At 39.8% G+C, this 17,391-nt stretch overlaps 1 protein-coding gene and 1 non-coding gene across 5 annotated transcripts in view; both read left to right on the top strand.

Annotated features, from left to right (window-relative positions):
- The first annotated feature begins 3,400 nt into the window (after nucleotides 1–3,400).
- wnk2 (WNK lysine deficient protein kinase 2) overlaps nucleotides 3,401–17,391 on the top strand; it is a 171,674-nt gene continuing 157,683 nt past the window's right edge. For all 4 annotated transcript variants that reach the window (XM_060835563.1, XM_060835562.1, XM_060835561.1 and 1 more), the window contains exon 1: nucleotides 3,401–3,756. In XM_060835563.1, the coding sequence (XP_060691546.1) occupies nucleotides 3,415–3,756 (342 nt within the window). In that variant the 5' untranslated portion in view covers nucleotides 3,401–3,414. The remainder of the gene's footprint in view (nucleotides 3,757–17,391) is intronic.
- LOC132822503 (U6 spliceosomal RNA) lies at nucleotides 14,526–14,632 on the top strand. The gene has a single exon (XR_009645457.1). It is a non-coding gene; the product is annotated as a U6 spliceosomal RNA (small nuclear RNA).

Here is a 17,391-nt window from a genome sequence, read left to right as displayed (position 1 = left end):
TAATGGTGGTGTTCTGACACATAGCATCCTAGTCTCAGCATCAGAAACTCGAAGTTCAAGACCCACTCCAGGATGTGAGGGCAAAGAAGGTACATTTGCAATGCAGAAAAGCATTTTGAATATTGACTTATAAATCCTTCCAAAATGTGCTCACAAAAGGTGGTAAGATTGGGAAAGATCCTTGCTCAGTCATGTGTTTGAAACAAATTGGAGCCTTTATCAAAATGATCCATAGCTCCAGTTTATAATACACATGTAAATGTGTAATTTATCACAGGAAACCATAAGTCAATTATATGGAAAAATGCTAGATCCATTATTAAGAAAGATATAACTGGACAGTTAGAAAAGCTTAACATAATCAAACAGAGTTAATATGGTTTTGTGACATGGAAGTCATGCTTGACAAATTTGCTAGAATTCTTTAGGATGTAACAAGCAGAGTTGAAAAGGGGGAACCGGCAGTGTGGACTATTTACATTTCCAAAAGGCATTCAATTAGGTGTTATGCAAAAGGTTATTGCATAAGATAGAAGCTCATTGTATTCGGGAAAATATGTTAGCACGCATTGAGGATTGATTAAAACAGTTGTGATTAATAAATATTTTTCAGGTTGGAAAGACTGACACAAGGATGTGGGGCTGAATTATTTGCTACCTATATTAGTGATTTGGACAAGGAACAGAGTGTAATGTATCTAAATTTGCAGATGGTATGAAAATAGATGGAAGGACATGTAATAATTTGACCATAAGAAATCTGGAAGGGGTTATGGACAGGTTAGTTGAGTTGGCAAAAACTTGGCAAGTGAAGTTTCATGTTGAAAATGTAAGGTCATACACTCTTGTAGGAAGAATAAAAAAGGCAGACTATTATTTAAATGGGGAAACACTTCAAAAATGCAGCACAAAGATATCTGGGTGTTTTGTGTATGAAACACAAAAGGTTAGCATGCATATGAAGCAAGTAATTAAGAAGGCAAATAGAATTTTGTTTTTTATTGCTAAGGGTTGGAATTTAAAAATGCAGAAGTCTTGTTACAAATGTACAGGATGTTTGTGACCTGAAGTATTGTCTAGTTTTGGCTATCATTTTTCACGAAAAATATACCAGAACTTGAGGCAGTTCAAAAACAATTCACTAGGCTGACTGTTGGGATGAAAGACTTGACTTATCCAGAACAATTCAATAGGTTAGGCTTTATTCATTACAGCTGAGAAAAATAAGGCATGATTGTATTGAAACATGAAAGATTCAGAAGGGAGTTGGCAGATTAAATGTTAAGAAGCTGTTTCCACTAGTGGACGAATATCAACCAGGGAACATAGTCACAGAATAAAGGGTTACTCATTGAACATGAGAGGCAAAGGAACTTCTTCTCCTAGAGGGTCGTGAATGCCTGGAATTCTCTATTCCAGAAAGTTGTGGTGGATAAATCATTGAAAGTACTTAAAGAGGAAGTTGATAGAATTTTTAAAGTATTGGAGAGCTGAAGGTAATGCTGGCATGAAGGAGTTGAAGCCTGGGACAGATGGTACATGATTTTGTTGAATGGCAGGTGCTTCAAGTGCCGGATGGCCTATTCATGCTCCTATTTCTTATGTTATTTATGTTCTCACTGCAACTTGGTCTCTTTGGAGTGCCAGTTGCCTTAGCTAGCCAGATAGTGGAACAGGTTGGTGCATTCTGGCTGGGTGATTTAGGACCTGTCTCCTTGCCTGACTCATGTTGGAAATTCTGAAGAACAGTCATCCTGAACTCGAAACATTAACTCTCTTTCTTTCCACAGATGCTGCTAGACCTGCTGAGCTTCTCCAGCATTGTGTGTTTTCTTTAGACTTCCAGCATCCACAGCATTTTGTTTTTATTACCAATGTGAAAGTTTGGTACTGATTGTTGGACCTCCCTTTGAACAGAGACTCCAGTCTCAGAATACAACTTCACAGTTCGGTATGAAATAAATGAAAAGCTAACAGAGACAATACTGCTATAAAATTTGAAGGATATAAAAATCTGTGATAATAATTACGTTAGTTTTTAAATTTAAAAATGCATCCATGCTCTCTGGCTACAAGTTAGGAAACCTGGTTATGATTTGTTGGCTATTGACTGTCCAAATGTCACACACAAGACCAGTATGGCTTCGAATTCATTAATGCCACTTTGAATCATTTCACGTCCCTGAATGATTTCTCCATTTCCGAAGTAGCAACTCTTTCCAGCTCAGATGCTACCAAATCTACTAAGTTCCTCCACGTTTTGAGTTCATTTCAGATTTCCAGCAGCTATGACACTACGACGAGACCCTTCATCACTGACAACGTTAATTTCAACCAGTTGCAAGAACTGAACTCACGCTGTTGGCGATCCAACTGCACCCACGAGCCAGCCGTCCAGCCGACTGAGCTAAACTCCAACCTAGAGCACAGCCACCAACGCTGCGACGAAACTCCCGACTGAATGCAAACCACCTGAGAACAGGCTGCGCTGCGCGAACGCGCTGCTGACGTCACGGCGCCGCGAGCGGGCATGCGCGCGCATGGACGCCCTGCCTGCCGGAGCGCGCGGCTGTCGGCGTTGGTTGGTGTTTGGGGACACACAGAGAGAGAGGGATGGGGATGGGGATGGGGATAGAGGAGCGGGCGGGGGGAGGGGACGGGAGTGGGATGTCGGAGCGCTCGTGAGGAGCCCGCGCTCGCGGCTTCCCTGAATGGATCAAGTTGCAGCTCGGGGCTTGTTGTGCGAAGAAGGCGTTTTCCGGGGGCGGGGAGGGGGTCTGTTGGTGCCGGGCTCGGGGTGTTGGTGCTCAGAGGAGGAGGAGGGGGCGGCCGTGCCCGGCCCGGGGTAGTGGGGGCGGGGGAGAGCTGCGTCAGTCGGGGCTGCGCTCTTTTGCAGCGAGGCATCGTCTCTCGGCTCCCATCCCCGGTGTGTTGTCCGTGCAGTTTTCGGCCATTTATTTATTTATTTATTTTCAGTCTCCGCGCATTATTGAAATGGATCCTCAGGAGGATGTGAGTGGGAAGCCGGGGCTGACGGGGATAGCCGCCGCCGCCGCCGCCGCAGTGAGTGACAGGACCGGAGCGGTGAGGGGAGACGCCGCTGCCCCGGCCGCCTTCACCGCCGGCGATGTGGTGTCTGCGGTCGGCGCTGGCGCCGGGAATGACCCCGAGTGCGGCGGGTGGCAGCAGCAGCAGCAGCAGGAGGAGGAGGATGCAGCTCTGGACGCTGCCGCTGCAGTGCTGATGGTGAGGAGAAGAGTGGCCCCCGGACTGAATCCGCTCGCCCAGGATTACCCGCGACTCGCTCAGCGGTTTGTCCGCCGGATTGTGCCGCTGTCGGCGGACAGGCCGGGCCGCCTGGTGCTGCCGCCGCCGCCGTCGCCGCAGAGCGGGGCGGAAGCCGAGCCGCAGAGCATGGCGCTGAGGGCGCTGCGAGTGGAAGCGGCCGCCGAGGGCTCCAGCACCGAGAGCCAAGCCGGCAAGAAAGGCAGCGCCACCGAGAGTGTCAGCGCCGACGAGGAGAAGGAAAGCAAGGCGGGCGACAGCGCATCCAAAGAGCCGCCGGATAACTCCAGAGACCTCTCCAAGTCCCAGAGTGAGGAGAACGAGGAGGAAGCCGAGATGAAAGCGGTCGCCACTTCACCCGACGGCAGGTTTCTGAAGTTTGATATTGAACTGGGAAGAGGCTCTTTCAAAACCGTCTACAAGGGTCTGGATACAGAGACATGGCTGGAGGTTGCCTGGTGTGAGCTTCAGGTAAGGTAGTATTTTAACTGATTGTCTATGCGCCTGTGAAATAGGTTACAATCCTCACTGTTCGCGCTGTCTCGTTGTAGCAACATTTCATTCGGTTAGGAATCAAAATGTTATTGCTTGAAACTTCATGGTCACTGATTTGGTCCATTACAGTGTACCTGAAAACTGCTGTGTAATCAAGACCAGTTATGGTCTAAGTCATCGTTGAATATGTGAGCAGGAGTTAAGCGGACATGTAATACTGGTAGCCAGTGTTACCGTTTTATCTAATCTGTTAATCTAACCAATGTCACAAATGTACCTATTGTTTTAGAGCTTATCTGATATAAATGTACATCGTTAACGGTGTCTAAATGTAAGAGGGATAAACTGGTTGGCGACAATGTGTAAGATTGAGATCAGGCTGATCGTTTTATTTGACGCAAGCAGCTCAGCGTAACACTTGTCAACTGGGAACCTACCCATTACCTGAGTTATGACATGCTTTCGTTTTTACTTTTACCTGACCATATGAGACTGACTTCATGTCTCTTTTTTAATTCCCTCAAACTTTGTTTTTAACTGGAATTGAAGAACTCTGGGAGCTAGCCGAGTCTGCTGATTAATGTAATTGAAGTTTCTGTATTGCTCCGCTGAAGGGCAATTTTTTAAAAATGTGCTTTGCTCTGAAACGCCCTTTATATCACCGCTGTCAAATCATGTTTTACGATTTATCGAGCGCGTCTGAATTATTATTCTATCATTACATTTTAAATTTAGTTTTTGATTAGACGCAATGCTGCTAGTTTTTTTTATAATTTGGCTTTACGCCTTTTAAAGAAAGCGATTTGCGCCGTGAGCTCTTTCGCACCCCTCTGAACGGGTAATGTAACTGGTTTTGTAAAACTGACCCACTTCGTTACTTTAAGCTTGGAGAAAAATGACGTTAAAATTCATGGCGGTTGAAATTTTCTTCACACGAAACAGTGTGGTGAAAGCTTGAGGTTTCTTCCATTCTTCACAAAAGTGGCCGAATTCTGAACGTATTTCAGCGCTGTGGCCATAATTAGATGGTGCGCGATGCTTTCCTGGAGCATCTGTTTGCACATGATTCAGCCCAGATTCTGATCAGCCATCACGTAAAATACTCTTCAGTTTCTTATGATTGCTGTGTAATTTTAGCTAAATGAAATTCTGTTTGAACCTTCCAAAAGTGTGTGTAATAGATGTGACATTGTTTCAAGTAAATGTGTAGAAATTAACATTTCTCAGGAGTTAATGGCATTTACTTACTGAACCAAACAAGTTTTGCCCAGTGTCTAGTGATTATTACTTGAAAGCATGCTCTCTTTGCCATGAGTCAACAGTAGAATTTAGGGAGCAGTTAGTTTTTGTCTTGTCAACAAAATATGGCATATATATATGGCTTCGTACATACTATCATCTTGATGTGCAGCTATAAAATGAAATGTGTGTCACTTAGATTCCAGAAATTTAGTTAATATTAAAAAGTAGGGTATATAGCATGAGTCAAGAAAGGGATTCCATTGGTGTAAAGACCAAAACATTATTGTACAGATTCATCTGTTCATTTTTTTTCCCCCAAATGTTGCATGGAGGAATACAGGGTTCCATAAATTTCTATTTCTAGTCTGTTTATTTGTAGTGGGTCTGTTAGTGTTGTTTGGGTCTGTTATTTTCTTGCAGGTGTTCTGTTTTAATTTTGAAGATGAAATTTGTTTATATTTTTGTGTTTGATAGTTACTCTGACCAATCAAAGCACAGGCATTCAGTATTTTTGAGAAATCTCATTGTGCAACAGTGGGTTTTTTTATTGCTCGTCTAAGCGTTCTTGAAAGACAGTTGAAATACAGAGTAGCATAATGAGTGATAAATAGAATAATCCTGGCATTCATCTGTGTTTAACTATCAAAATTTTGTTTTAAAGATACGTGATTTGTCCTGGAAAGCATTCCATTAAAGTGGTCCCATTATGTTGAAATGAAATACAAAATAAAATCTCCAGTCTTTTGTTATTGAGAAACACCAGTTGCCTGAGAATCTTGAGCAGTCACAAACAACTCCGAGTCAATTTAGTTTTGTACTTTGGGATTAGAAGCTTTGAAGATATAGTATCTCGATCAGTAAAATAATTTTTAGTAGTGCTTTGTAATGTTTTATCACTGTTTTAGTCTTCAGTGAACTTTTTTTCTGAATCACAAACTTTCACTGAAGCACTTAAAGTAATTCTATAATCCGGTAAATTCTGAAACCCAAAAACTAGTTGGTCACAAGCATTCTAGACAGAAATCTTCCAGTGTGCTATTTTTCATCGTTTCTTTAAAAAACAAAATTTATAGCATATCAGAAGGAAAATATCACCAGCCTTTAATCAGCTAACTGATGCAAAAATGTTTTGAGCAATTGGGGAAATTGTATGATTATAGTATGGCAAACAAAATTGTGGCAGTGAGTCTGGTTTAATTTGTACGTTATTACAATCTAGATGCCATGCATCTTGATCGCAATGTATTTATTTAACGTTGGTATACCATTGTTTCTGTTCGGGATTGGTAGATTTACGAAGTACTTCAGGATGCTTTGCTAATGTAAAGAGTATAAAGTGCTTTTTCCAAACATTTTTCCTGTTTATGTTGTCACTCTCAGTGCTTGCCTTTGATTCATCTACATCCTGGGCTATTCATTTGCACTGAAAACATGTTAAATTTGTTCAGTTTCAAAGACAAAGATTTATGCTTAAGTCCCACACCTAAATGACCACCAAAAATGTTTATCTACCTCATCAAAATTGAATGTTTCCTTATGAATGTTGTTGAGTGTTGTACTTTTTAATAACTTGCAAGCCATGTTTGAGTATGCTTATCATTGGGCTGCTTTTGTCTCACCAAAAGGTACAACACATGCAAATTGCAGTATATTGTCCTTTACTGAATCCAGCTCTTCCATCAGGTCAGTTATCATTGATCTCCTAACCACCCAAGGCATTACGTTTTCAATTTAAAATTTTGATTACTTCATGACTTTAATCCACTCTATGCTGCAACATTCTCAGACCTATTTCACTTCTTGGCTTTTTTTGATTCGGCTTTTTACTTTTGTTTCATGAATAATTGCAGTAATTTGTGACATCCATAATATTTAACTGAACTTTCATTAAGTTCTTCCGTTTAACTCTTCACTGACTTGTTTTTAAAACTGGTAACAAATCGGTAATTTCTTCCAAGTGTTTGTAACATTTCTCCGATTCTGTAATCAGAGCATAAAGAAACCATTCAGTCCATCATATCTGAATGAGCAGTTCATCTTATTCTATTCCCCCATTTTCTTCCCATAAATGGTTTCTTCTGTTCGGAGTTCCATTTCTCTACTCTTACTTTAAACACTTAATATCTTTTTCAGGACTAAAATGTAATGTATATCTGTGTTAATAGGAGATAGTGAGGACTGCAGATGCTGGACATCAGAATTGAAAAATGTGGTGATGGAAAAACACAGCAGGTTGTTCGGCATCTGAGGAGTAGGAGAATTGACGTTTCGGCCCAGGTCTTGCATGTCCCACTTCAGTCCCACTCCGCCAAGGATATACAAGCCCTGCGCTGCCTCCACAGCCAAATTCAAGCCTTACTTCAAGCCTGGAGGAAGAATGCCTCATCTTCTACCTTGGGATCCTCCAACCACATGGCATCAACATCAACTTCACCAGTTTCCTCATCTCCTGTCCTCCCATCTCATCCCAGTTACAACATTCCAACTTGGCACTGCCCTCTTGAACTGTCCTACCTGTGCATCTTCCTTTCCACAGATCTGTTCCACCTTCCCCCTCTGACCTATCACCATCACACCCTCACCTGCATCTACCTATCACCTTCCCAGCTGCTTCACCCCTACCCTTCTATTTATTTCTCAGAATCCATCCCCCTCAACCATTCCTGATGAAGGGTTTATGCCTGCAGTGTTGATTCTCCTGCTTCTCAGATGGTGCCTGAACTGCTGTGCTTTTCCAGCGCCGCACTTTTCAACCCATATCTGCGTTAATAGTAGAACCTGGAAAATCCGTGTCTGAGTAATGTAAAAGCTTTCTTGTAACTAAATTTATAACTGGATTTAGTCCTGTTCTTACTTTCTATTTTGATATGTATATATTTTTGTTTTCTGGGATCAATATCGTACGTTATAGTACAAAGAAACAGCCATCAGTAACAACAGCTCGATTGGTTGGAGATTAATTGTGAAAGCTGTTAAATTGATTTATACTAGTGAGTTTAGCTTTGTTTTCATGTTTGGATCTGCAGTAATGCTTTGTTGACTTTATTTACTTGGGTAATATGTTGCATATATACCATTTTACTTGCTGTTGATATCAACAGACATATTATTTAGATGGCCACATATGATTGCTTGGATTTTGCACCTTTCTAGGTTGTGCTGGTTAGAATGAGTTGAGTGTGATAAAAGGAAAAAGCAGCATAATTTGTCTGGAACAAAAAAAACTCTCCTCTTGGCTTCTGACCACAGTAGTCATAAGTTTCATCTAGTGGCTAGTTGTATTTTCCACTAACAGGATTCTGCCATCAGTCAGAAATATTCTGTCTGCCACATGAGTGAGAAACATTGCACAAGCAAGATGATAATTTATGCACAATGCTGGGTAGGTAGGGTGTAAATCCCAAAAAATTGCTGATTAAATTAAACACACTGTTCTTCAGTTCTTCCTAATAACTAGAGTACAAATGATACTCAATCAGCTTTAATTTGCAAAACATAAAACAAAACATGTTCTGTTAATGATGATTCCATAATTGGATAGCATTTGCTAAGCAATCCCAACTGTCCAAGTGGCTAGATTGAAGACAACCTAAGATAATCAGTCATGCTGGTGATGCAGTTTGTTCCATGCGTGGATAAAAAAATACTCCATTAGCTCTAATATCTGTAAAAGAAGAGGAAAAAAAAATAATTTTAATCCAGAGGTGAAAGGATGAATCATCTGTAGGATGATTAACACACCTTGATTCAGACTAATGTAGAGTATACCTTTCTTCCTTGGGCCTGTGGAAGATGAGTAAAGTAGAAACTTAGCTGTATTTATTTAACACCTGTCATGCCACTTCTGTGAAAGGTAAACTTTTACAAAAATGAGCCATTTTTGGGAACCAGGCCTGATGCATTTCTAAAAAATATACAATACCTAAATGGGACAACTTTAAGGCTTCAGACAAGAACATCTAACAAATCAGATAAATTGTTGTACTGGCCAGGTTTTCCTATCTGAAAATAATTGAAGTTTCGAGTGAAAACATTGGAGTGATAAAGCTGAAAAGTTCTGTGTAGGGTTATTTTGTGAAAATGGCAAAGGAATTGTGACTAAATATAAAGAATATGACCTTTTCTTAGAAGTAAATTCATATAACTTGAATGGAAAGTAATGTTCCCTTGAGAACTTAGCACAAGATGCAGTTTATTAGAACAGGATAGGGAGTTTATGCATATGGGAGTAGTGCACCTGATGTTCTGGGTAATATACAGGAGTTGCAAGCTAGAGTTTGACAAGTTTAAATATAAATCAGTGTCTTTACCTTAATGTTTAGATTAGATTACCTACAGTGTGGAAACAGGCCCTTCGGTCCAAACCCAGTCTACACCGACCCTCCAAAGAGTAACCCACGCAGACCCGTTTCCCTCTGACTAATGCACCTAACACAATGGACAATTTAGCATGGTCTGGGAGGAAACCAGAGCACCTGGAGAAAACCCACGCAGACTCAGGGAGAACGTGCAAATTCCGCACAGACAGTTGCCCGAGGCTGGAATCGAACCTGGGACCCTGGTGCTGTGAGGTAGCAGTGCTAACCACTGAGCCACCGTGCCACCCCATGGGAGTGCAAGTGGGAGTGCAACTTTCGACTTCACACTGATGCTAACCTTGAATAACACCTATTCTTCCAGGTTCTGAATTTCAGACTGCACTAACCCCACTATAATTGCAGTGTCAGGATGAAATGAAACCATTGTGCACTGACACTACAGCTGTAATGTAATTGTATACAAGTTAAATTGCCTCAACCATCAGCTACAGGTTGAGTCTTCTGTCTGTTTTAAAATAAATACAAATTGTTCTGTTGAGTCAATTTACTGACTGTTTATTATCCTACCTTACTAATTTTAGGTCAGCAATGCAACACAGGCAATTATCTATTTTATCAAATGTAAAATCTAATACAATCTTGACCTGAATTGCCCAAGACTTTACACATTATCAAGTTAAAATCAATTGGTTTACTGAGAAGTACTGAGGATATGTTAGTATTTGGTTTGTATTTAGTGTCTAGGTTGGAAATTGCAACAAATGAATTGAAGACAGATTTGTTCAATTTTGATGCTTTAGTGGTTTGTGGTTTTACAGAAGTAGATGATTTGTCATTTCACGGACCTATCGCTTAGTTTTACTTTACAATAATAGCCCATTAATTTCAAACTTTGATTACAAATGTGTAAATTTATGTTTCTGAATTATTGAAGAATTCAGCCTGTGACACTTAGAAAATGGCTTTTAGGGGGAAGGTAAGGCAGAATGTATGTGAAACTGATTTTATTGCATTTTTTATTTTATTTGACTATTATCTGTAGGAGGTCACAAGACATTTATTGTATAAGGGAAGTTGGATTTAAATTGTACTTTTCATGACTGCTGAAATCTCAAAGCACTTCATAACCCTCAAAGTCTATTTGAAATGCAGCCAATGTTACAGAAAATGTGGAAGACTATTTGAGCTCTGCAAACTCCTACAAACAGCACTGAGGTAATGACCAGATAATCGCTTTTGTAAAATAAAACAAAACTGCAGATGATAAAGATCTGAAACAAACAACAACAGGAATTGTTGGAGATACTCAGGTATGGCAGCATCTGAGGAAAGAAAACAGTTAACATTTTATGTCCAACAACCCTCCTTCAGAACTGATAGCTGGGAAAATTATTATTTGTGCTGATGACAGGGAATGGTAATGACTATGCGTGTGTGATGATAGTAGGTGAAAGTGGGAAATCATGCTCTATAGATGTTAAACTCCATGTTGATCCCTGAAAGATGTAAGGTCTGCAGGTGAATGTGAGAATTACAGATGCTGGAGATTAGAGCCTAGAGTGTGGTGCCGGAAAAGCACAGCAGATCAAGCAAGCATCCAAGGAGCAAGATGAAGGGCTTTTGCCCAAAATGTCAATTCTCTTGCTCCTCGGATGCTGTCTGACCTGCTGTCCTTTTCCAGCACCACACACTTGACCCTGGTTTTTCCAGTTTGCGTTAAGCTTCACTGGAGCACTACAGCAAGCCTGAGACATGAATATTGGCATGAGAACAAGTGTTGCGTTGAAGTAGTGGGTGACTAGAAGCTCATGGTCTTTTTTATGGACAAAATGTAAGTGTTTTATGGACAAAAGTGGTCACCCAATCTGCATTTAGTTTCACCAGTATAGAGGAGATTGCATTGTGAACAGCAAATGCAGTAGACCAGATTGAATGAAGTGCAGGTAAAATGCTACCTGGGAGTATCTGGGACTTTGAATAGTGGGGATGGAGGAGGAAAATGGAGAAGGTAATCCTTTTTGTAATATTGGTTGAGAGGTGATTATGGCCAGAACACAAGAGACAAGTCCTTTTTGAAATATTATCATGAGATCATTTGAACCTGTGCAGGCAACAATTCATCTAAAAGATGGCACCTTTGACTTTGCTCAATATTCAGTGGTGGTGTGTAAATCCAAATTTTTGTGCTCACGAGCTGAAGTGAAACGTTTTGATTCGGGTAACAGTACTATCAATTGAACCATAGCCGATGCAAGTCGGATGAAGTGCAATGAAGTACATTGTGCACAAATTTCTATTTTACGGTTGAAGATGATCTGGCTAAAGGTTGATTTTCTGTTTTTTCAGATATCAAGTTTTTTTGCGCATTTAATCCTTGATCTGTGCTATACAATCTTCTGTGATTGGTTGAATTTAGAAGTTAGCAGAGCACACCAAGGGAACATAGAATTTTCAGAGTGTGACTGAAACCCTGTGAATGGTTAATTTATAGGTGGAGTTAGAAAATGGAAAAGAATTTAAAAAATAGTAGGTGGAATTGTTATTATGACCAGTCCCTAATCAACATTCCACAGTTCATCACAGTTCCGGTGGGATACCTTAAACTGCTAAACTCCCAGGTGAGGTGGGATAAACTGGCTCCCTATATTTGTTCACTGCCCCTCCTGGGTGTTTGCAACAAGGTAAATTTGAAAATGACACCTTTCTCCCAGACCATATGAACTTACATTTGAAAAGGAGCTAAATTAACCAGGTCTTTTGAATTAAGTGTGAGCCTATGAATTACTATAAATCAAAAATATAGATCAATCACTGAATTGCTCTAACAGGGATAGTTCAACATTGCAACTGTTACTGTGAAGGTCATTGATAGTATTGACATTGGTTGTTGAACAATCGGTTTCGTGATCCTTGGTTTTGCAAATTCAATGTGATTTTATCATTGATTCCTTTTGAGTGATTAATTTCCAGCATTAATGGTGAAAGTCCTATTTCCTTTTGTCTGACTATAGTTTCACTTTGTTTTTCACAGTGTGTTAGTGCTCAAACCCAGTGAGGTGAAATGGGCTTTCTGATCACTGTCCTTGTGTGGGCTTGAAAGGGAAAAACACAATGTGTGTGAAGCTTGGAACGTGATCTGATTGGTAGGTTTGCTGTTGAGCAGATTTTGTCACCCTCTTGATATCTTAGTCCAAAAGTCACAATCCACTTTGTTTTGACTTCTTTTCTCTTGCCCAAAATTGTCTGAAATTCCCTTTGCTGTCAGTAGGTACAGCATTCCATATCTCTCCTGCCAGGCAGCCATTTAATTTGCATCCAAAACCATTTTTAGTTGTATTGAACCTCTTTATAAAAGCACATTTTGAAATTTCATTATACTTCATGGTTCTGATATTAGTGTGTAGACCACCAGCAGCAGCTGTGAGAGGATAGATTATATAAAGCCGAACACTGGACAGCATGTAAAAACAATGTGATTTTGGTGGAGACTATTAATTTCACATGCTAGAAAAGTGAGTTTCATGTGATCTTTGGGATTGCCTTCAATAACTTCAATAATTGCCTCCTAGAACCAACAAGAGCATGTGTGTGTAAGATTCATCAGTAAAACTAAAAAAGTACATTAATATCAATATAAAATTAAGGAGATTCTCATGAGAAACATGAAAAGTGCAGCAAAATGTGACACTGTAAAAGTTACAAAAAGAGAGTGTAGAAACTGCTTAATAGAGATATCAAAATCAACACAGTTGTATTAGAAAAATATAGTTAGGAGAAATGTGGCCACCGTAAACTATTACTTTTGCTTCAACAGTAAAAAAGTACAAGAAATGTTAATTATGAGCAAAGTAATTATTCACTGTTCGAGGTTGAGGGGTGTGTGCTGGGCATTCTAACAAATAAATATTGGATCCAGCATTGTGACTCATCAAAATTAGTATAACCAAAATGACATAACAAAATGATGGCATTAAAAGGTAGCAACCCTCCCAGAACCAAATGGGATCCATATTGATGTTGTAAAGAAAGTTGTCGAGAAGATTATAGATCTTCCAAATTTCACTTGATTGAGGAATTGCTGGTTTATATTGGAAAATTGTGCATGCCACTGAACTGCTTTAGAAAGGTAAGACTGAGAAATGAAGTATTTCACCAATTAGCCAAACATCTATTATTGTAAAATGTCTATAATTAAGAATGTGACTGATCAGAAAGAGCTAGCTGGATTTGTAAATAGCAGGTCATGCTTGATTTGATGAGCCTGATTTGAATTCTTTTGAAGAAGTGACTGATCTATTGGACATGACATGTCCATGGATGTTACTTAAATGCACTGCCAGAAAATGTTTGATCAAGTTTGTCTGAAGAGATTCTTAGCTCAAGGTATTGAGGGCGATATAATTGACCTAATTAGGAAATTGCTGAGTATTATGAAATAGAGTACATGTCCATTATCCCAAATTAATTGACAGGCTTTTATTCACGGTGTCCTGAAATTCTTGTTTTGGCATCTTCACTATTGACTGTAATTAATATTGACTTAGAACAGGAAGCCACCTATCCAAGTTTACATATAACATAAAACAAAGCACCATTTTAGGCATTATTGATGGTGGAATAAAATTGTGAAGCAATATTGATAAATCAAATAATGGGTAAATTATAGTTATGATTTGGAGGTGCCGGACTGGGGTATACAAAGTTAAAAATCAGCCAAAACCAGGTTATAGTCCAACAGGTTTATTTGGAAGCACTAGCTTTCGGAGTGCTGCTCCTTCATCAGGTAGTTGTGAAGTGTAGAGAACACTGCACCACAATCAACAGACAGGAGTGTTCCCTCCCAGTTGGCGAACACTTCAGTAGTCTGTGACATTCAACCTCAGATCTTTGGGTGACCATCCAAGGCAGACTTCAGGACAGGCAACAATGCAAAGTGGCCAAGCAGAGACTGATAGTCAAGTTCTGTACCCATGGGGTGACCTCAACCGGCACTTTGGGTTCATGTCATACTACAGGTGACCCCATTGCAATGCGCGTGCGCACACAAAAAATCTCTCTCTCTCTCTCTCTCTCTCTGTCTCTCCTATTATAATACCTGGACTATGTAATTTAAAATATGAGGAGAGATTGCACAAACATTGTATTCCTTGGAATTGAGATCGTTTGGGGTGATTTTGAGAGACGGTGCTTGTTTTGGAAGCATATATACTAAAATTGGAATGATACCGAGAAGATTAGTATAGCCTCTGTGCTAAGAAAACATGCAAATTCGTGAAGTGTGCCATCTTTTTGGGCTCTCTGCCACAGTGGTAGTGTCCACATCCCTGGACTGGAGAACCTGAGTTTAAGTCCCACCTGCTCCAGAGGTGTGTAATAATATCTCTGAACACATTGATTAGAAAAATAGCTTTAAGAGAAACAGATGGATTAGGTGAAAAGAAATTATTTCTGCTAGTTATGCCCATTCCTAACTTTGCAAGTCCGGCAGCATTCGAGGAGCAGGAGAATCGACGTTGCGGGCATGAGCCCTTCTTCAGGAAGGGCTCATACCTGAAACGTCGATTCTCCGGCTCCTCGGATGCTGCCTGACCTGCTGCGCTTTTCCAGCAACACATTTTCAGCTCTGATCTCCAGCATCTGCAGTCCTCACTTTCTCCACTCCTAGCTTTCACAATCTAAAACTTAGTCAGACTTTTCAGGAGGCAATTTGAAAATCTTTCCTGTATGCAAAGTAAGCATAAGTTTAAAACTACTTTGCAAATGACAATGCTTGTGCAATCAATTGATGATTTAAAGAAAAAAAGAATTGTGGATGTTAGAAATCCAAAACAATAACAGCAACTGCTGGAAAATCTCAGCAGGCCTGGCAGCATGTGTGAGGAGAAAACAGTTTTAAGATTTCAAAAAAAAAGTCAGGTCAAAAACAAGCATAAGGATTTAGGGTGCAGGTCAGCCATAATCTCATTGAATGTTTGAACAGGTCAGAAGAGTTAAGTGGACCACTTCTGTTCCTCTGCGTGACCACCTTTCTATACTTTATACCAGTTGGTTTTTCTATCTGTGGTTGAATATCCATCTTCAAGTAAATAGTTCTGTATTAAATCAGTGGTTGATCATTTTAGTTACTTGTGGCAATGTTCAAAATCTTAATAGCTACGTGATACAGAATTCCTTGTAGATTCTCTTCTTGTAGATAGATGTTACTTCCTTCCCATCTCCTCCTCTGTTTTCACTTACGACTACTTTGTCATTAATTTACAGAGATTATCTTTCCAAGATTTATTTTTGTCAACTATTTTGTCAGTCCTGGTATTTCTGTTAATACAAATTTTGCACTATCAGTGCTCACTTTTGGTCTCCACATGTGCAGTAAGATGTGCGAATCAGAAAAGTATTGTCTGATTTTTCCCTGCTGCAAGTGGTTTGCTATACTGCTACCTCAGTGTCTGCTTGAAAATAAATGATAGGTGTGAAGTTGTAGTAAATGCCACCTTAATACGTCAGTACAAGGTGGGGCTTGTTTATTGAAGTGTATGTGAATTATTAATAGTGTAACTCTTAATTACCTGCCATACCACCCCTCTGGCACTAAAAAAATAAACTTTCCAAGTCTAGAGGCTTATTTCAGATTTTAAATGTTGGGAGCTTTGGAGAAAAAAATAATATTTTGGCCTTGCATTTTTTCTCTCTGTTAATCTCCTTTTTTTTATTTCTCTTAATTTTGTCTTTTGACTTGGTTTCTGAAGACTCAACCTAGTTGGTTTGTTTGCCTGGTTTTCTCAGTTCTGAGGTACCCTGGTAGACTGCACCAAGTTGTATTGACCTATTAATGACAAGGTTGGAGATCAAATCCATGAGATGTCTCTGGGTAGTAATAAGCCTAACAAGCAGCCTTTCTTATTGATGACTTCAAAATTCAGGCCAACCTTTTGTACTATCAGTTCTCATCCTTACCTCCTTGGTACCTATGGTATTTATGAACACTGGTTAATCCTGTTTTAAAGATTTATCAGCATCCTTGGTCTCTCAACAATTTCCTTAGTAATAAAGATGACATTTGAACAACAACCCAGTTCCAGCGCCTCTTCTGAAATGTAGCATTGCAGTTTTCTAACTTTAGAACATAAGAGTTTACTAATTTTCTGAACATGTTTCATATGGCTAATGTGAGGCAGGTGCACTCATCTACAATAAACTGAATTATTCATTATCCATTTTCATGTTAATGATGTGGAGTTTTGCATCTTTATCATCTCTAAATTTTCTGGATGGTATTCTGCATTTTACATATCAAGGCAGCTGTGTTTTTTAGCTACTTTTGTCCATCCCTGTTTTTCCTTGAAGGTGATTGACAGTTTAAACTGCTATAATCTGTATGGTGTAGGTAGGGTGTCCAAAGTTTTGAAGGAGTGGTAATACAATTACGAGCCACGGTGGTTTGTGTTTCCTTTGTCTGCTTTTGGTATGTTTCCATCCAAAAAGCCAGGTGAGGTCATATATTCATTTGTAAGTTTGTTTGCTGAGCTGGCAGCTTTGTTTTCAGACATTTCGTTGCCTCTGGTGAAACACTGGTATTCTGTCCCACTTTCTATTTTTGTATCTTGGTCTGTTAAGGTGGATGACATCATTTCTAGTTCTTTTTTCTCAGACGTTGGTAAATGGGGGCCAAATCAATGTGTTTAAAACTCTAGCCATGCTACCATACATCAAAGACATCTTGGAGATGACTACCAGTCTACTCTGACACCTTGCCATCATGGTAGCCCACAAACATACCAACACGCTGAAACAGCTGCTGATGAATCTAAAGGATCCTATACCAACAAGCAGCAAAACAAATGACATTTACAAAATACCTTGCAAGGAACGTAACAAACACATTGGTCAGACAGGCAGAAAACTAGCCACCAGGATGCACAAACATCAATTAGCCACCAAAAGACATGACCCACTATCACTACTATCCTTACATATAGACTAAGGAGGACACCACTTAGAGTGGGACAACACATCCATTTTAGGACAGGCTAGACTGAGACATGCGCAGGCA

Source organism: Hemiscyllium ocellatum, chromosome 14 (assembly GCF_020745735.1).
Source record: "Hemiscyllium ocellatum isolate sHemOce1 chromosome 14, sHemOce1.pat.X.cur, whole genome shotgun sequence".
NCBI lineage: Eukaryota > Metazoa > Chordata > Chondrichthyes > Orectolobiformes > Hemiscylliidae > Hemiscyllium > Hemiscyllium ocellatum.
Note: the sequence above shows the minus strand (reverse complement) of the source record. Positions and strands in the feature narration are given on the sequence as shown.